At 42.0% G+C, this 20,863-nt stretch overlaps 3 protein-coding genes across 12 annotated transcripts; 2 read left to right on the forward strand and 1 right to left on the reverse strand.

The window, feature by feature from the left end:
- Positions 1 to 330: 330 nt before the first annotated feature.
- On the reverse strand, positions 331 to 6,263 carry LOC112291330 (putative inactive leucine-rich repeat receptor-like protein kinase At3g03770). 3 transcript variants are annotated; one of them, XM_024538565.3, is made up of 8 exons: positions 4,043 to 6,263; positions 3,742 to 3,875; positions 3,145 to 3,400; positions 2,752 to 2,960; positions 2,411 to 2,472; positions 2,091 to 2,205; positions 1,634 to 1,946; positions 331 to 939 (listed from the first exon to the last, which is right to left on the reverse strand). In XM_024538565.3, exons 1-8 carry the CDS (start codon positions 5,538 to 5,540, stop codon positions 914 to 916), a joined length of 2,613 nt encoding a protein of 870 aa, XP_024394333.1. In that variant the 5' UTR covers positions 5,541 to 6,263; the 3' UTR covers positions 331 to 913. The 3 variants fall into 3 exon arrangements, with proteins under 3 accessions (XP_024394333.1, XP_024394332.1, XP_073394558.1); XM_024538564.3 differs by having other exon boundaries at positions 1,568 to 1,946; XM_073538457.2 differs by lacking the exon at positions 331 to 939 and having other exon boundaries at positions 1,153 to 1,946.
- A 1-nt stretch (position 6,264) lies between these two features.
- On the forward strand, positions 6,265 to 11,113 carry LOC112291331 (cycloeucalenol cycloisomerase). 3 transcript variants are annotated; one of them, XM_073538458.2, is made up of 11 exons: positions 6,265 to 6,392; positions 6,734 to 6,931; positions 7,039 to 7,096; positions 8,038 to 8,168; positions 8,570 to 8,653; positions 8,866 to 8,907; positions 9,181 to 9,291; positions 9,573 to 9,668; positions 9,872 to 9,970; positions 10,164 to 10,261; positions 10,525 to 11,113. In XM_073538458.2, the coding sequence occupies exons 2-11, from the start codon at positions 6,737 to 6,739 to the stop codon at positions 10,823 to 10,825; spliced, it is 1,215 nt and encodes a 404-aa protein (XP_073394559.1). In that variant the 5' UTR covers positions 6,265 to 6,392; positions 6,734 to 6,736; the 3' UTR covers positions 10,826 to 11,113. The 3 variants fall into 3 exon arrangements, with proteins under 3 accessions (XP_073394559.1, XP_024394335.1, XP_024394336.1); XM_024538567.3 differs by lacking the exon at positions 6,265 to 6,392 and having other exon boundaries at positions 6,564 to 6,931; XM_024538568.3 differs by lacking the exons at positions 6,265 to 6,392; positions 7,039 to 7,096 and having other exon boundaries at positions 6,875 to 6,931.
- A 2,686-nt stretch (positions 11,114 to 13,799) lies between these two features.
- LOC112291339 (uncharacterized) lies at positions 13,800 to 20,503 on the forward strand. Of its 6 annotated transcripts, none has more exons than XM_024538587.3 (17): positions 13,870 to 14,171; positions 14,416 to 14,752; positions 14,920 to 15,384; positions 15,709 to 15,762; positions 16,056 to 16,164; positions 16,368 to 16,569; positions 16,845 to 16,931; positions 17,229 to 17,300; positions 17,444 to 17,530; positions 17,819 to 17,890; positions 18,148 to 18,203; positions 18,371 to 18,456; positions 18,631 to 18,721; positions 18,831 to 18,988; positions 19,194 to 19,285; positions 19,526 to 19,674; positions 19,835 to 20,503. In XM_024538587.3, exons 3-17 carry the CDS (start codon positions 14,976 to 14,978, stop codon positions 19,908 to 19,910), a joined length of 1,800 nt encoding a protein of 599 aa, XP_024394355.1. In that variant the 5' UTR covers positions 13,870 to 14,171; positions 14,416 to 14,752; positions 14,920 to 14,975; the 3' UTR covers positions 19,911 to 20,503. The 6 variants fall into 6 exon arrangements, with proteins under 6 accessions (XP_090112118.1, XP_024394355.1, XP_024394358.1 ...); XM_024538590.3 differs by having other exon boundaries at positions 14,032 to 14,171; positions 16,051 to 16,164; XM_090255992.1 differs by having other exon boundaries at positions 13,800 to 14,171; positions 14,416 to 15,384.
- Positions 20,504 to 20,863: the final 360 nt, after the last annotated feature.

Consider the following 20,863-nt stretch of genomic DNA (forward strand, 5'->3'; position numbering starts at 1 on the left):
CTACATTACTCTTGAGAAAACTCACAATAGTTTTGACATTTTGATGTTTTGTTGCAAGAGATCGTAGCTATCCGATTTCATCACAATGTTTACATTTTGAACACAATAATTTGTGATCAGATCGATAGATCATCAAACGATATCAACATTTGCATTCAGAGTGAAGGCAAACGATAGATCATTGCACTTGACTGCTGCACTAAGTATTGTACTGCCATTTGACAATATTTACTTATATTACTTCTGCTCAAGCTGTTCTGCGAGTCTACTTGCAACATGAGAATGTATCCACGGAGATTAGAGAAGTTTTTTTTTTGAAGTGGTGAGGTGTGCAGATTAAAATCCAGAAAATATATTTTTTTTATCATGAACATGATCTGCCTCTCAGAGCTTATTCACAACAATGGCGTACAGGAAATCCTGGGGGTCGGATCAATATTCGCCTCAAGCTCGAGGCGGTGAATATTATGTATTTCGATCATATCACTTCGTGTTCCCCACTTGCTTGTTTCTGACTAATTTGACTGCAGAAGGGCTTCAGCTGGAATGAATCAAAGCCTCATGGTTAAGAAATTTTAAGCATTGACACGGAAGAAGTGGAACGTGTTCCTCAAGCCATCATCACATGAGCTTGTTCGAGTATCGTCAGCGCCACCACACGCAGCTTCAAATCCCCAAGAAAGTTATGAAATCGTTGGGCGACAATCTCACCCCATAGTTTTGGGTACCTTGACAACGAAAGTGGCTGTGATAGCACTGGGTTACGGAACTTAAATTCTAGCAGAACTGGGTCACCAGCGGATTTGACTTGCACTCGATCCCAATCAGCAACGCAGCTCTCCGAAAATCACACTGACACTATTAAACATGGCAATCTTAGAAAGGTTCACCAACCTAGTCCTCAAACTCCGATTCAAGCTCGCCCTGGTCTCTTTGGTCCTGCCAAACCAAAGCCTCAGTGCAAACTGGGTGTCTGCAATTCTCAACTTCAATTTACACTTAAACCATCGCTACAGCAACTAAAACGGAAACCTTTAAGTGCAATCGTAAGTGCAACCAAGAACACAACCCATACAGACCAGATTCAAGACTACATAGTTTTTAAAGAGCAATCGATGACTTCGGTATGAGCTTTTATAAAGACTAAGGCGATTAAATAGGCAATCTGTCGCTTGTGTAATTATAAAGTTTGAATACAACGTTCTCATTCTGAAGCATCAAGGTCTCGGGTGCAATGTTTGTGTAACAAGTGTGGATGAGTATGAGGAGTGACCTTGGAACTACAAGTTATGAGTACCCCCACGGTTAACAAGTCTAGGAACTTCGCTAAAACTGCAGCATGCGTAATTACATCAAAGCTATTGGAAGGAAGTACTGTGTCAAAGACGACTTAGGGACAATCTAATTCAGTGGCTGTACTTTTTAATCAACGCCAGTAATATCTTTCTTGCAGATTCTTGCCCTTACTATCTTCTATGCTCTGTCAAATCGGCAAAGAAGACTATGCTGACGTTCGTATTCTGTATTCATGGACAAAAAGCTTGAATGGGGTTAAACTGAGGCTTGCCTGGACCCAGAAGGTGATGATGAAAATTATGGAGCTATCGGAGGAAATCACGAGATGCAGACGGACCTGCTTTCCAATCCTCGTCAGAGACACGGTTGTCGTAGAAGCAACGCTTCCTCTCAGTGAAACTGGGTGCCTTCTGAAACTCCTCTCTTCTCAGATCATGCTCATCTGTGACGTCGTTGACCGAGGAGTGTACTTGCAGGGCATATTGCAGGTTCCACAGGACATCTTCCATGGAAGGTCGTCTCGTAGGGTCATCCACCATGCACTTCCCAGCAATTTCTAGCACTGTAGCGAGGGATTCGGCTCCACATGTTCCAACGATGTCTTTATCAATCAGCTCCATTGATGGTCCTTTCTCCTTTGTCAATCGCTCCTGGTGAAAAAGTACAGAAATGTGGTGAGAAATTTTCTATAATCGTCTGCCTTCTCACCTGAGGGTGCATATGCATTTCCACACACACTAGGATGTTAAATAAACGTCAGCATTCTGCGGTACGTTGGCAGGGTTGGGGATTACCAGCTCTGAACGTTTTTGTGGAAAGGGATTTCTGATGGTGGGTGGTCTACCAAGAACAATCTCCAAGAGTATGGCTCCGTAGTCATACACATCCTGCTTATCTCTGTGCTCCTGCCTGCTAACATATTCCATGTCGTAAATGCCACATTGCACTACAAGCAAAAGATCATCTAGAAATACGAAATTTTACTTTCTTCAGCTTAAGTACATGTTTTCTATCGTGATATTTACAGAATCATTGGTCTGAGGAGGGTGCAATCTTAGACTGCGAGTAAGTCACAAGTTTGGAAGCAGGATAATTAGAAGAAAATGATAAAGACCTGCGTAAAGATTCCTCATGATTTAGTTTAGGAACTCCTGCTTTCCCTTCTGGCGCGACAACCTGCATCAAAGGATGCAGCTGTCATAGTCAAGCTCCTGAACAGTCATTCCAATACACACCCTCCAGTATATAGACCTACATCTAGGAAACCGGCTTTCTAGCAAATTAGCTGGCACAATTTGAATGACTTCAGTTATTTTGCTTCTAATTTTGCTATCCCGTACTGCACATTGAGTGGTTTATGGTAGCTTATTCTATTTCCTCCAAATTAAATTTCACAATTCTGATAACATGTCAAAAGCCACCACGCTGATCATAACAAAACTTGAGATTACTCACATCCATGGAGAATGAGACCCGTCGAACTGGTAAGCCAAAGTCGCTAAGTTGCGCTACCATATAAGAGTCTAAAAGAATGCTTGTGATCTTCAAGTTATTGTAAAATATGGGAGGCACAACGCCGGTGTGCAGGTAGTGAATACCACGTCCAGCGGCAATAACAGCTGCAAGCCTCTGGGACCATACCATTGGCTCCTTCCCCATTTGTTCTGCAAACATCTTAACTGGTAAGCACCGAAACACTCTTTACTACTCTAAGGTTTGAGCATGTATTGTTAGACTTGATTCTCTCTGTATATTTGCTGCACCCATTGCCAATAATTTTGATACCAGGACGTTATAACCGCAGAGAGTACGAGAACATGATTTCTATTGCTTGCTGAAGGAACTTACTTGATAAGTGACTACGGAGGTCGCCATTCCCCATGAAATCAGAAACGATGAACAGACGAAACGATTTAAATTCTTCGTCGTCAACACTGCTCGTCACCTCCTCTGAGCAGTAGCCAAGGACGCTCACAAGATGTCGGTGTCTGAGCTTGTTTAGAACCTCTAGTTGTGTCTTGTATTCGGCCATGTCCTCCTTGGACTTAAAGTTCAGCCACTTGATGGCCACAACAGTCTTGTCCTCCAGGAGTCCTTTGTACACCTGCAGTGCGCGTTTTAGCTTTTAGTCACCTAATGCAGCATGTGGGTTTCTTTTGTTGTAATAATTTATCTTAACAAACAAGGCAGGTAAAGTTCCCCCTTAGGAAAGTATCAGGAACTTCGCCTTGGTAGTAAAAATAAAGATCTTGAACACTCTTTAACGAGATCTTGCTTCAGCAGGTGTGCATTTGAAAACATGCCATTTACAGCAGCCATAATTGCTACAGCATCTCGTGCATTGTGTCCTAACTGACTTCTCTAATGTGACCTGGTAGGGGGCCTTAGTAGGTCATTACAGGTTCTTAAGGAGAGAAATTACATTCGATGGTTTGAATCTCACACCTTGCCATGCCGACCTTCCCCAACAAGTGCTCCTGGACTGAAGTTATTAGTTGCAACCTTCAGCTCCTCGAGAGCAAACACTCTGTTCTGAGATTGTGGCAGCACCCCCAATCTCATCGATTGTGAGAGATACCCTGAAGACGTTCACAAGAAACGATGCAAGTCATGCACTCTTCAACTTTAAGCAGAAGAGAGATCTGAATGACATGATCTCATAACAAGTTATTGAAATGTTTGACATAATGGACAACCACAAGAGAAGTTTTTCAGGAAATGAGATGAAAAGTCGATGGACTCGTACTAGCATTGGACAGTAATTCCGATGGTATTCCTCGAAAGGAACCGAAGTTGCGATCCTCAGGTGCTGCAACACTGTCTTTATCAATTGAGCATCGTCTCGCCATAAGCAATACCACACCACATAATCCTACCGTCAAACACAACCCTCCAGCAGCCGCAACAGCGATTATAAGCACAAGATGGCTGTGATGAACTTCCGAGCTTCCAATTCCGAGCTTCGCAGCAGTGATGGTGCAATACTCTTTCGACCCCTGCTTTTGTTTGAGAGTGTCCATACAATTATTCTGATAATACAATGCCACGTTTCTGGCGGAAAGGAATACTAGGGGTAGTTGTCCAGTTAGGAAGTTGTTCGACACGTCGAGTACGGAAAGAGACTTGCTTAGTGTCAGGTTCAGTGGCAAAACACCGCTGAAATGATTTCTTGCAAGATTCAGGGTGGATATTCTCGGAAGATTAAACAGAAATGCAGGTGGAGTGTCTGCGAGTGCGTTTCCGGAGATATCCAGCGTGTGCAGCTCCCCAAAATCCTTGAGAGAATCGGGAAGAGATTCGGACAACTTGTTCTGACCCAGATACACCGACGTGAGATGTGTCCCGAGGGCGGGAAAGCCAGGCCCCAAGCTGTTGCCGCCCAAGTTCAGAGTCTTCAGGCTTCTGAGATTTTCCAAGTTTGGACTGTTTCCTGTGAAGCGATTGTGCGCAAGAGATAAGAACTGAAGACTTTGCAACGAAGATAAGGAGCCTGGTATATTGCCATACAACAAATTGTTGCTCACTGATAATGAACTCAGATTCTTAAAAGACGAAATTGAATCGTTGAGCTCTCCGGTGAAGAAATTGTCGGAGAGGGAAAGTGTTTCAATGCTTGACATCGCGCTCAACCAGTAGGGAAATATCCCAGCGAGAGCATTGTTGTCCAAAGCCAAGGTTCCCAACCCTGTGATTTTATGAAGACTCTTCGGGATGGTTCCTGTGAATAGATTGGAGCTTACATTGAGGGTTTGGAGGCTGCTCAGCTGAGACAACTTCTCAGGAAGAGAACCCCACATTCCTAAGCTAACGAGCTCTAAACCTCGCAAATCGGGGAATGTCAGTAGTGTATCCACGAGTGTATTTACAGAAAAATTCGACGGAAGAGACTTCTTAGGTCCAAGTGAGCCACCTGCAGAACCCAGCTGCCGCTTCTCCTTCTCAGTGACCATATTCTTATCACCAACAATTCTAAGATAAGTCAAAGTATCCCCCGTGCAATTTATGTACAGATGCGAGGTTGGGGGAAGCTTACAGAAGTCGGTGTCAATGTTCCAGATAGCTTTTGCAGTGGGTGTGCGAAGAAGCTCCTGGATTTTGAGCAGGCCATCCGACTGAACCCTCGGCAATGCATCCACGACGTTGACGTAGCACGTCAATGCTGCAACGAGAACTACGCAACTACATGCCCAGTAAAGACGCCAGGAGAGTCCATAGCTGCTGCATGCAGCCATCTTTCTGGTCATCGATGAGCAAATGTCTACCACGCTCGCTACACAATCACTCCAAGCTCAGCTCAGTCAATCATGGTTTCCAAACTCCAACGAGTTACATCGTCTCCAGAACGCAGAAACCCCCACCACATTCGGCAGTATCCGATTACACGATGTACGTTAGCTCATACAAAAACCCCACCTCTCACATTCTTCAAACTACGACAACTGCCATTCACCCACTCCACTACCAATCTCTAAGTGCCTCAGTACAGCTATGAAACACAGACTCTAGAAGCAGCCATTCCAACATCACCTCGAGAAGCGAACCACAAACAGCTACACAGCGCGACTAACAAGAAATCGGGCCAAATCCTGAGATGTAAAGAATCTGTGGGCGAAAAATCCCACGACCGAGCGTGCGATGTATCGGAGACAGCGGACTCAGCTAAGAAAAGAGCTGCAGAAGCCAGAGTCTCAGGCCTAGCGAGTAAAATTATGCCATGAATGCATGTGTTTCCGATGTCAGTTGCACCGTCCTAGGGTCATGATCGCTACATGTCACAGACTACGCCTCTTCAACCCCCCACCTTGATGAACAGGCTACCGCTGCATTTGCTTCCTTGTACTTACATGCAACTGATAGCTGCATGCCATCAGCCTTCACCTCCACCAATTTTTTTCCAGTACACTCCAGCGTAGACTGAAGGCTTCAGTCCAACCCTCCCCGTAATTCACACACACGTAGACACCCTCCTTGAGCTGCAGGTCATCAGCGCCACATTGAATGGTCTCCGACAGATTACCATTTCGCGGCCAATTGCGGAGCTTAATCCCACGCTGCAACACATGCTATTCGTGTTAAGGATGACATTGATTGACTAAGTGAGTGAGTTTATGATTCCTGTCGGAGATCACAAAGTACTCATGGCCATTGTCAGTGCACCTGGAATTCTGCTTCCCCTGCGCAACGCCCATCTTGGGTTAGTGGCAAGAATCAGTCTACAGCCACTAGGGAAATTTCTACCGCAAACTAAAGCCAAGGCCCCCCACTGATTCTAATGCTCTCGGTTTCTCAATTCCGCCTTTTTGCAGGCTTTTCGTAGGGTGACAATGGTTGGGCATAGAGTTGGGTTTTGGAATTGGACGTGGGTCACCAGATTATTTGCATTCAATTTTGACGACAGGGGCTTCGATTACCGATGTTGTTTCTGTCATTGTGCCAGGATATGAATTGGGCATGTCGTTTTCTTCGCCTTCGTGGGGTGGGGATAGGTCGGAGGCTACGAGGATTTACTGGGCGCCCTTCACCGTGGAGAATAAGAATACCTGATGTGCGACGAACAAGGTTTCTTGTCAATGCGTCCTGCCTTGCGACTGTCGCTTCGCGTGAGTTTCTGACTGTGATTCTGGAGCAATGGAAGGTGAGTTACCGATGGAATTAATGATGCATTGACTCTGCGGCCTTTGGATCTCCTTTGCTGTAATGATGAAGCATGGATTGTGTGATTTGCGGGATTTCAATATGCAGAATCGGGTGTGGAGGATTCGGAAGCGTGACGCTCATAATGCAACTGTAGAACCTCAGAGTACGTCGGTGTCGCAACCTTTTTGAGTAGAGATGTTTGTTACGCTTCGTCGTTTGCCTCGGAAATTGCGCAAGGATGACCATTGGACTGCGTTACAGGATCTTTGCAACTGATTTCTTCATCCCATTTCGGTAGTCGTGCTATTACATCGTAGGGTTTATAGTATACCATCTCGAATTTGTTGTTCCCAAACTTTTGCGGTCGTAGGATTTTTGCTCAATTTGAAGAATGAGGATAAGTAGGGTATAGAGTCGCAAATGTTCGTCATCCGATCCTTTGATCAGACAGGTCATGAAGTATTGATGCTGAAATTTTTTAAAAAGAAAAAAGAAAACATCAGCATGCCCTTTTTCAGAGGTCTTATCTCTCCGAGGAAACACCCTTATTTTGAAGTCAGATTCCGTCATAGCCGTTACTACCCTGACGACTCAGGAAGTTGTCGAAGACATTCGACCAACCTAAGTTGCCTTTGTCTCCCCTCGCTCAGTTGAGTAAAGTGGGGTCTGATCAGGATCGGTAATTGTTCCTTTCACTGTAGATACAAGTGGATCATACGTGACATTGTTAATGAAATTTGTTCAAACTTCTGTTTTCCAGCAGCAGTATTAGTTAGCATTTATGTCTTCCCAATGCCTTTCGAAATCAACTTCATGTAAAAAATGTTAACAGGCCTTGCCATGAAGCATTCTGTGATGTCCTCACCAGTCACAGAGATCGATTGATATGTGGTCGTTTTTTAAGCTCAGAGCGTGGCTGAGTCTTACGTTGATTGAAGATGAATTGGAAGTGTGCACCTCAACCCCTTAACCTTGATTTGAACCATATTAGGTTCCCTTCATTTCGCATTTCCTCAATCAGTTTTGTAGAAGGTGATTCAAAATGGCTTTGTAACAGAACATTCATAACCTTGGTATTTCTCTGAAAATTGTCTTCTTTTCCAGAAGTCGAGTATACGAACCCCTGGCTGGCCAGCTCAGCCAGCAAAAGATGGGGAGAGGTTTTCTTCCTCCTTTACAGCCCCTTTTGGATTCTAATATTGCTGGGCGTCGTTGTCCCTCTCAAACTCTATGAGGTAAAGCTCATTCCTCATCTTCAAAGTTCTACTTGGAAGTTATTTTTCTGCCAAGTGATTATGAGTATGCAACTCTTGCGATTAAAAAGCTTTGTACGCTCGAGAAGCATTGAGTTTCGCTATATTGCGTGACCATGACTTGGGTTCTGTTAACTACAAGAAATCGATGTTCTCCAGTAAACGTTACAGCATTCCGTTCAACCTTGTCACTAAGAGGAAGTAAACTGTTTAGGCACTAATGATACTTACTTCAACGTTTATTCTAACATTTCCAGGTAGGTCCTCAGTTGGTAAAAGGTATCCCTCGCTCTATTTTCTATGTACCTACAAGAAGATGATGTATTAGCTACTTTGGCAACATTGCTGAATCTGTGAAGATGTGCTACTGCTTATGAATACAGAGTTTTCAGGAAGCGGAGTACCTGATCCTGGGTCTTCTGACTGTTGCTCCCTGCTTTTTGGTACCTCTTATCGTGGTGTGCAAGGTATGTCCCCCAATTGCACTACATTACTAGTTTTTCATAATTTCACGATTAGATTGGTTTGCAGAGTGTACAAAAAATCCATCTTGTGTCTTGTATATGTGAATCATATATTTAAAGCGGAAGTCTGTGCTAGTTAATTAAGGAATTGTTGTAATGAGCTCAAAGATCCGTAAGCCACCGACAAATGTGTACTTGCTATTATGTCCATGCAGGAAGATGCGGAAAGACCATTTTACAAACGCTATTGGTTCAAGGTATTCCCCACCTCTTTCACCTTAACATTGAACTTGTTGACGAAGGATTGCTTGAGTGATATGTTCCCATGTCCTATTTGAATTGCATTTTAGCCTTTTAGGACTGCTAAGTTTCGACTTATGAAATCAACATCGTCGCAGATGTCCTTCACATTTGTGTCATCCAGAATATTGGAGATATTAAACATAGTTTCTGAAGCTTTCTTCCGAATTAGGAAGGAAGCTCTTTGAAATGTTTGCTTACACAATTGTACCTTACTGCGAGGTTGATAGGCAAATGTGTGGATCGCAATCTTCGGCTTTGTCGGTAATTACTTTTGGACTCACTACTTCTACACAGTACTGGGAGCCATTTACACTTTTCCCTCGTACAAAATCAATCATGTAAGAATCATGCACATTCTCAACATCATCTCTCTGGTTATAGTTGCTATCAAGAGTATTTGCACATCATGATCATACCCAGGTTGATTAGTTTTGAGGACCTGAAAACATTTTAGAGAATGAAGTGGATATCCTGGTATTTCTTTGTTAAATATTACCAGTATGAATCCGTGATTCAGAGTTTGAAGATTCAGCAGTGCGGAGCATACAGTCTGATTGCATTCAGTCTCCCAAATCATCGATCAGAGTAAAACTTCCTTGATTATTTGTGTGTTTTGCAGGTCCCAATCACCACATTCTTACTAACTCAGCCTTACTTCCTTCTGTACCATGCCGTATCAAATATGACCCTTCGAAGACTTGAGCATGCCATTAAAGTACTTTTCTCATTTTTTCATCGTCTCTTGTTTCCGTGTCTTTATCTGTGTTGTCAGTAGCTCTTTGTTTCAGCATTTTCAGATGAATGCCTGCTGCAACTTTGTTTACCATCGTCTATGTACTGTATTGGAATGATATCAATGTGAAGAGTTAAATGAATACATAATTTTAGATTTTGATTTGAACATCTGCATGTGTACAGAACATATCAAACAGACAAACAAGGTGGCTGATCCAAGCCGGTTGGGTCTTGCTGCTCTCTTACATCACAGCTTTGACAGAAGCTCTCACCATCTCTCACGTATGTATCGGCCTTCGCGAACAACTTAAATCTACAACACAATGATAAAGAAGTTATATTTGCTGTTTCCCTTCCAGTGCTTTTTTGAGTGAATCTGGTATTTTCTGCTGTATGCGCTTCCCAGTGACTTCACTCGAAGATTAGTTTTTACGTACGTCCTGGCGATAACTAGTGATCTGATGATGAACTGCAGTTCCCTTACTACGAAATGGTTGACCGACCCACGTTCTACAAAGTGGGATCCCTGTTCTATGCTATCTACTTCATCGTCAGCTTTCCAATGTTCAAAAGGTATTCCGTACTATCACCATCATTGGGGACTTAGCAGTAAGATAACCAATCACTTTATCAGCTATGAATAGAGGCAATAGTCTATAACATGGTGGAATAAGTTTATAGATAGAGGATGCAATTTATCTTAGAGCTTAATCGTACGGTGATCATGTATGTTGCCAAAATTCAACACAGTTCCTAATCAAGACTTGTTCACTAGACTTGTACGCAACCATGTTGAGATAAACTTCTGACATGCACCTGACTTGTCAACATTGCAGGTTGGACGAAGATCCAAGCGCACCTTGGACTTTGAGCCAAGTGGCAGTTGATGCCCTGGGAGCGTCTATGCTTGTGACTATCATTCTGGACTCCTGGCGTATCACTGTTGGTCCAATTGCTGACATTCCATGGGCTGCTTCACAGAACGAATGCGTACAGTTTGGGCCACCGTGGTTGAGGCCTTCGTCCAACATCAAGGGGGTGAAGGCCTCCTACAACTGGTCTCCATCTGGTGTGACCCAGGAATCTTATGGGCATTCCAGACTTCTTGAAAGAGCCTCTAAACATACCGAGCTGTAGACACTCATTTGTTACCCAGAATAGAGTCACTTGACTGCAATTCTTAAAGCAACTTCAATAGGTGAAGAGTGTTTGTATCATCGTGTACTGGTTAGATTGTCAATGCTGTCCTCCATACTTAGCAGCCTGAGCGACTACCAAAGGTTAGTCTGATGAGGTTAGTCAGGTGAGGTAGACTGATTCCTAGTCATTACATAATCACTTCTTGAGAAGATCAGTTAACTTTGCACATTGTGATTCTTGTTACTTGGTAACTTCTACTTGCTTAAACTGGCCCCGCTTCTTCAATAGCCTCAAGGACGATGGTCGAGGAGTGTAACAAGGACTGCAGCATCACTGATTTATACGTACTGACTCCGTGGCACAAGTACTCCCACTCGTTATGGACAATGAGTTAGACTTTGGTGCTGTAAGTACTCCCTGATTTCTGGGTGCGCCTGTTGCTGTTCTGTGCCCAAGAGCAACGTCCGGTTGATGTGGCACCGTCAATGTGATGTGTGAGGTATGAGACCCTACATCTGTGGGTTCAAGTGCTTACTTCTTACCTGAATGAAGGAGCTGCTGAGATCTCTTACCACCATATCATCAATGTAGAATCAGATCTTCCAGTGATCATTGCATTCGTAGCTTTGTAACCTGGAAAGGGAGTGTGGGAGCTGGCTGGTTTGATTTTGGTGTTTGGCATGAACTTTGAGATTGCAGAAGATCCTGTTTTGTGTGAGAAAGGGAAGAAGATTTTATAATATTTTGGATATAGCTTTAGAAATAGAAGCAAAACTTAAAATGTTGAGCGTACACAAACAATTAAGGATTAGGAAACATTTATCGTTTGAAGCAATTCTTGGTATTAGCATTTCTTAATATTGTAGGTGTAGTCAATTAGCACCACCGTGAGCACTAATTGCATAAGCAATTTTATTACTTAATCAATACAAATCTTATTCTGTTTGACCACATTTAGTACCTACTTAAAATACTTCATAATAGGTAGAGGCAAGCTTCCACAATAGTCCACAATTCTACAGTAATACTACTTTCAAGTCAAATTGTTCCTTGTGGCTTCTCTATTTGCTACACCTTTATTTTGATGACCTTTCATATCTCTCTCTACCATAAAATAATTTTGAAGATAGAAATGATTCCTTCCTACTCATTATTTTTTTAAAGGTTACATTACCCCTAAAACTCCTTCAATCCATTCAAAGCATAATTTTTATTTGTTTTAAATATTGTACTACAACATTACTTAAAAGTTAGTCCAATCTTTCTTGATGATGTATTTATTTCAAAAACATTATTATTTTAAAAAATTATCATCATAATAATCAACCTATATATATATATATATATATATATGTACCCACCACCCATCCTACATCGTGAAGGTTTCGTTACATATTTTTCAAACTTTTGACTTGACATAATCTATTTATATGATTTGATATCATTTTTAGAGTGTGTTTAATTATTCAAGGATAATGATAAGCCTTGTTCGACTTCAAGACAAGCTTAAATGTACTGTCCTTGTGCACTATAATTTTTTTTTTGTTATATATATATATATATATATACATATACACCTGTATAATTAGGGTCTCAACTATGTACAACAATCATTTGTAACTCAATATGTTACCTCAAAACATTGCTATCATGAACTAAGACGCATGATTCAAGTCCAAAAACATTCTTCTAATTCAGTAAGATATCATAAAACCATGCAGAACAAAATCAACAAGATACCATGCAATTTAATAAACTAAACTCAGAGAGTCTCCATCACCCGGTGGAAAACTGCCACATGCTTCGTGTTTGTGCAAATAACATGACATAACGTGTGACTAAGCACAGTGAGCCAATGAACACCTTCCAAACTTATTTTTAATGTTAAAAATTAAAAAAATAAAATCAAAACAGATCAAAATGTCCAGTGAATATGCAGTGAATCAAGAATCCTGACGTGGGGACAAGCCTCAAGTACACTCTCGGTGTATTATTGTTCTTACAAAAGCCTGAGAAACCTCCAGAAGTATTCTGTTACGGGGAGAAAACATCAGCCATCCAATACACATTCAGGGTTTCATAAAAGCAGCATGAAAACAAATAAAAATAAATAAATAAATAAATAAATAAGAAAGAAGACCATGTCAGCAGCAGCACTGAATGGAACAATCACCCTCTTTTTTCCAACAGTCAACCAAGCAGCACCAGACAAAGCTTTTATTCAGCACAATGTGGACAATGGACGCACTGTGTGTGTGTGTGTGTGTATACGCCTCCGTTCCTTCCATTACAAAAAAAACGCATGTTACTTGATTTTGTTGGGAAGCAAAACCTGAAAGGAACAATTTATGAAACAAAACCCTTGTTACATTAGGGTTTGATAGAGCCCCCACCCCCCCCAAGTCCCATTTATCACAAAGGAAACTTTAACTGCAAATATTATATTAATATATATTATTTATTTATTTATCCTAACATCTGAGCCTTGCCAGCTGGGTGGTGGTGCATTCACTTTTGCAATACTTTGTTGGATGAGATGGATGAAGAAAGGGGGTGGCATGCACGCATGAATGGATGTATATATGGATGAATTATATTCATCCAAAGGGAGGACGATTCCGCTGTGGAAAACGTTGAGAAAGAAAGAGGGGGGATCTGACCGGCCACCCGGACCAATCCAAACAGTATGGGATAAAAAAATGGACAAATAAAAATTAAAATAAAATAATAATGTTAACTATTTCAAGTGAGTGGAAAGGAAGTGTGAGTGGCTGGCTGTGTGAATAAAGCTTTATTCAAATGTAGCCCTGCTGCTGCTGCTTGTGTGAGACTGCTTCACCATGGATGATGCGAAGGGGCCGGGTCGCCCGGCTGACAACCCGCCCCGTCATTTCCCACCCCCCGCACCTCCTCTCCTTGGCCCTATTACCGTGCCCGCCCTCTCGCTCGGTGTGTCTCTGTGTGTGTGTGTGTGTGCCTTCTTTCGCTGTGTGTGTGTGAGTGATGTGTCTAGTTCCAGGCCTACCCACAATTTTTTCGTTACGTTAGTGGGTGATAGATCATTTGGGTTGCTAGCATGCTTCGTTTTGTTGTATGGGTACTGAGTTTTGTAGTTTTTGATTGAGTCATATTGGGAGGAATCTGGTGCAGGGTGCAGGGTTGATCAGCGTGAATCGTTTTTTTTTTTTTTTTTGGATTTGGGTTTGGTTTTTTGTTGTGGGAGAGAGGAATTTTTGGGTGAGTGATTGTTTGAGTTGATTAGGAGTTGAAATTGAGGTGTGAGGGAGGTGGGTGTGATGAGAAGAGGCGTGCGATTAGTGTTGTGGAAGAGACGGATTTTCAGGTGCTGATTGTTGGCTGTTAAAACTGGAACATAATTTTTAGGCCTTTTTTTTCTTTTTTTCTTTTTTCCTTTTTTGATCTCGTGGTAGTTTGGTAGTTGTAGTGTACAGTGTTGTTTGGAGTCTATATTTGAGCTTAGAAGTGAGTTAGTTTTCTGTTTTTTTCGGTTTAGGTCTTTGTTGAGAGACATTCATCTGCGTATTGCAGGAAATAGTTGCCTCTGAAGATGTGAGTTTTGTGTGTAGGGTTGATGTCATCTTCGCGTCCCGTGTTGATGGGGTTGGTGGTATTGAAGACGTGGATTTGGAGGAGGAAGGGAGGAGAGGAGTGTACGAGGAACTATGATGAAGTCATTGCAATGACCAGAGGTCGATTCTAGACGATGCATGAGGAGCACTGAAGAAGTCTGTAGCCTGCAGCGTAGATTACTGAGCTAGGTTTTGCAGCAATTCCAAAGAGCTTCGGAGTGGAAAATTGTGCAATTTTGTGATCTCGTGTGATAATGGAGGTGCCGCCAAGTTGCGAAAATCAGCTGGGGAGAAACAATTAGGGGATTAATGACAGGGGCACAGGTTTCATAAGGTTTGCGGCATACTTTGGGAATTGGCTAATTCAGAGCTCATGTGATAGAAATTGTGTCTGAAGTAGCCTTGTGAAATCTATTGGTGCTGCTGAGTGTTTTCTACAATGCATGCCGTGGAGCATGTGTCAGGGAGAGAGTGCTCATTAAAGAGACTGAATCGTGCTAGGGTGGAGTGTGCTCCTGATATTTACACTGGCTAATACGATAATTGCGACGGAGGCGATGGAGGAGATCGACTTGGAAATGGGACCAGGTTACGAAGATGCGACCCATTTCGACCCAGTAGCCAACCAGAACTTGGCACTCATCTCTGTAGGGGAACATGGATTGAAGCCAACTCCACGGAAGAAGAAAAAAGTTGTCAAGAGGTGGCGCGATGAGTGGGCAGAGACTTACAAATGGGCTTACGTCTCGGTCCATGAGGGCTCCCATCGCATATTCTGCTCTGTATGTAAGGAGTATGGAAGGAAGCACCGACGCAATCCGTATGGCAATGAAGGCAGCCGTAACATGCAAATGAGTGCCCTTGAGGAGCACAACAATAGTCTTTTGCATAAAGAGGCTCTTCGCTTACAGATGGCTTCCCGTGACAAAGGGATGGGAGTTATAGAGCGTCCTCTCTATGTTAAGGGTATTCTTCTGAGATGAAATGCATTGACCTCATTTTAGAACGGGCAAGTTGGCCGTATGAAGCCATAGCTGATGAGGTTTAGGGATGTCGTTATTTACCTCATTGCTTGAATTGAATCGTTCTTTGTTCGTTAGGCCTTTTGGCAAGTGCATCCTGAAATCCCAAAGTTTATCGCAAAGGCAGCTTCTCTCATGTTCGATGTGATTACATTTTGTGCAAGGACTCATCGGTACAAGAGCGTGGTATTAGAGGACTGTCGCCATTTGCACTGCGACGAGGAAGATGCATTTTGACGCGCTGTAGTTGTTGTTTTGTGTCTGGCAGATATGACAAGACAATGGACAAACGAAGGCTATTTTCAACATACCGTGTCCTCATGTAAGCCCATTCTCTCTTTTCTGTCACTTCATGAGTGCACGCTGCGTAGTGCAACTGGCATTCTATTCGTGTTTGCTTTATTTCGGTGGCTTGACATCTTAGAATGCGATGGCGTTACGGTGTGGTTGTGAAGAGTCTCACCAATTTAAGCTCTAGCGATGCTTGGTTGCTGAGAGTAAGCTGGATTTGTAGATTTTAAGGTGGTACTATGGTTATTTTTTTGACGCACACATCGTCTACAATTGCTTTAAATTTGGTATTGATGTAAAGATCTTTGCCCTCTAAAAGTGCAGTATCTATTCTATCAGCTATCTTGCGGCGAGATCCGCATGAAATGGAATTCATACAATCAGTTCAAGAAGTTGTGCATTCATTGGAGCCTGTTCTCACAAAATATCCACAGTAGGTTCACCTCACACCTTATCTTGTAGTATTAGATTCTAGTACTTTTTTTACTGTTTGGCAAAGCTTCTTCATTAGCGAGTATGATAGTAGCCGTGTTTAACCTCAATGTGAACAATTGAATTATCTTGTAGCCTGGAGTCGAGCATGTCGATTTGGTTGAGATAGGTCACAATAGATCCTGATGAGACTGACTTTGACAGGTATGTACACGTGTTAGAGCGCTTAGTGGAGCCGGAAAGAGTGGTTATCTTCAAAGTCTCTTGGGTGGACGACAAGGGAGAAGCACATGTGAATCGTGGTTTCAGGGTTCAGTTCAACCAAGCCCTTGGACCTTACAAAGGCGGCCTTCGCTTTCATCCAACCGTCAATCTCAGTGTTATGAAGTTCCTTGCTTTTGAACAGGTTATATTTCTGTCTTCGTTGTTACGATCTCGTTTATCCGTACGCTACACTTACGTCTGTTGGAAATTTCATTAGTTTTTGAGCACCTATTGCAGCTATCTTCATAGTTACAACGAAGTTGGTTTTATTAAGGAAAGATTAACTCAAGAGTGGAGATCAGTATTTTTACTGTCTAGTTCGATTTCAGCATCTAGTCCTTTTTACCTCCTTCCATAGTCAATCCATTTTAGATACGGTGATGGTTCGCTGAAGTTTGCATCTTGAAAATTTTGCAGACATTGAAGAATTCTCTTTCATCTCTCAGCTTGGGTGGTGGTAAGGGCGGCAGTGACTTCAACCCCAAAGGAAAAAGTGAGAATGAGGTTAGTTTGTACATTTGGTCTGGTACCTCCTATGTGTACACACCTTATTTACATGTGTCCTTCCTAATTCCTGATCTTTTTCCTTTGCCTGTTGGAAGAGTTTATGTAGAAAAGCAATTTGTCGGTTTGTAGTGGCGGTGTAAATAGTGGTCATCACAACGATATTCTTCCACCAAGAGGTTCTGAGATATCGAATTGGACGTTTCGGCTTTGAATGTGGATGAAGTTTCAGAGCTATCAGCAGCAAGATGCAAATAAATTGATACAGTTTTATTATTTTCCTTCTTGTCATTGCAGATCATGCGGTTCTGTTACAGCTTCATGGAAGAACTGTATAGGCATATTGGACCTAACCAAGTTCCTATCTTTGTAAGTTTCTCCGTCCAGGAAAATACGAGTAAGACTTTTTTTATTTTTTAATTTTATTTTTTTTCTCAGCTGCCCCCTTGTGGACGTCATAAAGACATCTGGGTTGCTTGATGTAATTCATGTGGAGTATTCGGCTTCTTCAGGACACTCCATCTGGAGACATTGGAGTCGGACCACGTGAAATTGGTTATCTATTTGGCCAATATAGGCGTCTGACGAGCCAATACGAGGTCCGTGTTTCTGCCGCTCGATTTATTTTTATATGGTTGTCCTCTGAACTTGCTAGTCCATGGTTTAAGGAATCACACAGTTGTTCAATCGTACATGGTCTTGCACAACATAAGATGACATGACGCTATGTAGTTGCCTGCATGACTCACTGAAAAGCGTGCAGCCACCAGACTTATATATTGCTGGGAGTTGGAGGAAAGGTCCGTTAATGCCTAGGATAGTGAGAGGCTATGGAATAAGAAGCTTTAGGGGATTTCTTTTGATGTTTTTTAATGTGTTTTTTACAGGGTATGTTAGGTCCCAAAGGGATTCAATGGGGCACATCCAATCTGCATCCAGAGGCTACTGGTTATGGCGTGGTATTCTCTCTTTCTTGCTCTTGCTATCTCTTTCTATGAATATGCAGGTAATGCTATTTAGGACTAGGTTACCAGTGCTGATTTATGATGATATTGGCTATCAGCATGTCATTTACTGGATTTTATCTGTGTGGATATTAAAGCTACTGGAATAAATTTTGCGTACACGAATTGTATGTTCCATGTGTGGGGTCTGAGTTGAGTCTTATTTTGTTGCGTTTTAGTAATTTCTGAGTGCTTTGGGACCTTGGCTGTAGGTATATTATGCTAAGGAGGTGCTTACTGATTTACACAGAGATTTGAAAGACCTCAGGTTTGTCATTCCTTCATTTTACTGGGCAGAGCGTTACTTCGAGATCTATATGCTGTTCACTGACATTTTCAATATTATTCATCAAGAAAAAATCAACTTCTGTGCTACTTTCATTTTTGAAGTAAGCAAATTATCGACTTTGTCTTACTCTGCTTGTTTCCTTGCAGGTGTGTTGTGAGCGGTGCTGGGAAAGTGGCGTTGTATGCGGTGGAGAAACTGATCTCTTTTGGGGCAGTTCCAGTAACCATCTCAGGTTTGAAACTCTTAACGCATTCAGCCCTATTCCATCTGATACGCACTGTGTGTTTGTGGCTTTAGGCAGTAGAAAGATTTTACTGGCGATCTATACTCTGTCCCTTGTCAGTTTTAGTTAAAGTGGCGTTAGCAGGAACTGATCTTTTTGCAAATTATGTTTTTGCAATGACAGATACAAGAGGTTATCTGCTTGATGAAGAAGGATTTGATCGTGTCAAACTTAGTCTCATTCGCGAAATAAAAGCCCACAACAAGAACCTGAGGTAATAGCCATTTTTAGCAACCATCCTTGGACAATTATTTAACATCTGTGTATCCCGATTGTTGTTTGTGTCTCGCTCTAGAGTTTAATCAGCTTGATATGTTTTTCAGAGAATACACCAAAAGTTACCCGAAAGCAAAGTATCTGGATGACACAAAGCCTTGGGCAGTGAAGTGTGATATAGCTTTTCCTTGTGCAACACAGAATGAGCTCAATCACGCTGATGCCATGTCCCTCATTAATGTTGGATGTCAAATTATCATAGAAGGTAAATCCTCATGTTTGTGATTTTCAGTGATTGATTTCTGAAAGAGAATGTTCTCGTTATTGAATCTCGTAGTGACTATGATATCTCAAGAATACTAACAATGCTGTAGCAATTAGGTGTTCGATCAAATCCGAGGTTTCTCATCGTCTGTTGTGATAGACTGGCTTGTTTTTCTACCATAACGAACTCTTCTTTTTGGTAGCAGGGGCTAATATGCCATGTACAGCTGAAGCGATTGATATATTTCGTAAGTCCAAAATATGGTTTGGTCCTGGAAAAGCTGCAAATGCTGGAGGGGTAAGGTTTCTGATATCGGACCTCACAAGTATCGCTTGAGTTCAGCCTGTGGTGATTAATCATTCGTGTTTGATATTTTCTCACCTGCTTTTTGTCAGGGTATTGCTGAATATAATGCTAATACCAATTTAACTTTTGCTGATTCTTATCGATTTAGGAATGGTATCTGCACCTGCATATATGTCATATAAAAGGGGAAGTATTGTAGCATAATGATCAACAAACTCTTCTGAATTGCAGGTAGCCATTCAAGGTTTGGAGATGGCGCAAAACAGTTCACGTGTTCAATGGACAGCTGAAGAAGTTGACATGAGACTACAAGAGGTCATGAAAGACATATACCAAAAATCCATGAAGGCTGCCCAAGAGTACGGAATTGGAAATCCAGAGTAAGCGGTCCAATCAATGTTTTCCTTATTTTAATAACGTCTTATCTTTTTTGCAACAAGCTGAACAAATCCTCAATCAAAAGCCACCTCCATTCTGATCAGGAAATATGTCAAAATCGGTATGGATTTTCTAATGTTTTAACCTGTCTTGTTCGCACAGGGCATTACTTCATGGAGCCAACATTGCGAGCTTTTTACGAGTTGCTCAAGCAATGCTGGAACAAGGTTGTGTTTAAAGCTGTGCAGATTTCAGCTGTTAGGTCCAGCCCCCTCCCTGACCTGTGGGTTCCCTCAACCTCAACGAAAAATAATTGTTCATGACTTAGTCGTTGCTGCAGGTGTCACCATCTTTCAAACAAGCTTGAGTTTCACATGTCGTGCTCTGAGAGCGACGACAGGGCTTACAAGCTGGATGTGCAGATGGAAAGATGTGTGATGGGTCAGGGTTGGGACTGAGGTTTGAAGAGAAGCAATTCTGGTGGAGCACCCAAACCCTGATACGAATTGGCCATGTGCACTATGGGAGGATACTGTTCCTGGACTCAAATGTATGAAGTGCACACTGCGTTTTGATGTGAATCTTTTTTAATTACACTCAAGGATTCTTCAGTATAGTCAGGGATAGCGTTTGGCAAATGGTTGGTAGGGTGTAAGATGAATAACATAATGTGTGGAGGATTCCAGGTAGTCACCAGGAAACTAGTAGTGTTTAGCAGGTCGTACTTATCCAAACAGGTTTTAAGTAGGTTATGGACACGGTTATGGATGCAATGGGACTGAGGTAATTGCTGTAGCATATTCACCAATTGAAAGCAATATTGCGACAGAAGTGTGTACAATGACTGGTGTGACATTGAAAATCTTAGAAGCTAGTTGGAGTAATTGTTCTGTCATGTGTTGGAGAATGGAAGAAAACTAGTGAATTTTCAACTAGTCATTTTTCAATGTGTGCTAGCTGCTGGTCTGCTATTGACAACTAAAAATTGTATCTAAAATAACGACTCAGCAGTCTGGGATTTTTATAACTAAATTTGCATTTAACTTGATACAATATATTTGCGTTTTGAATAACTACATTTCACTATCATACACATTTATGTTTATTATATAAATTTAGGAAAAACCTTGGGAAAATAAACAAGTCTCTAAGTCTCTGTTGGTCAAGACACTGCTTTTTCTTGACATGAAG

This window comes from Physcomitrium patens, chromosome 14 (genome assembly GCF_059467195.1).
Source record: "Physcomitrium patens ecotype Gransden chromosome 14, ASM5946719v1, whole genome shotgun sequence".
Lineage (NCBI taxonomy): Eukaryota > Viridiplantae > Streptophyta > Bryopsida > Funariales > Funariaceae > Physcomitrium > Physcomitrium patens.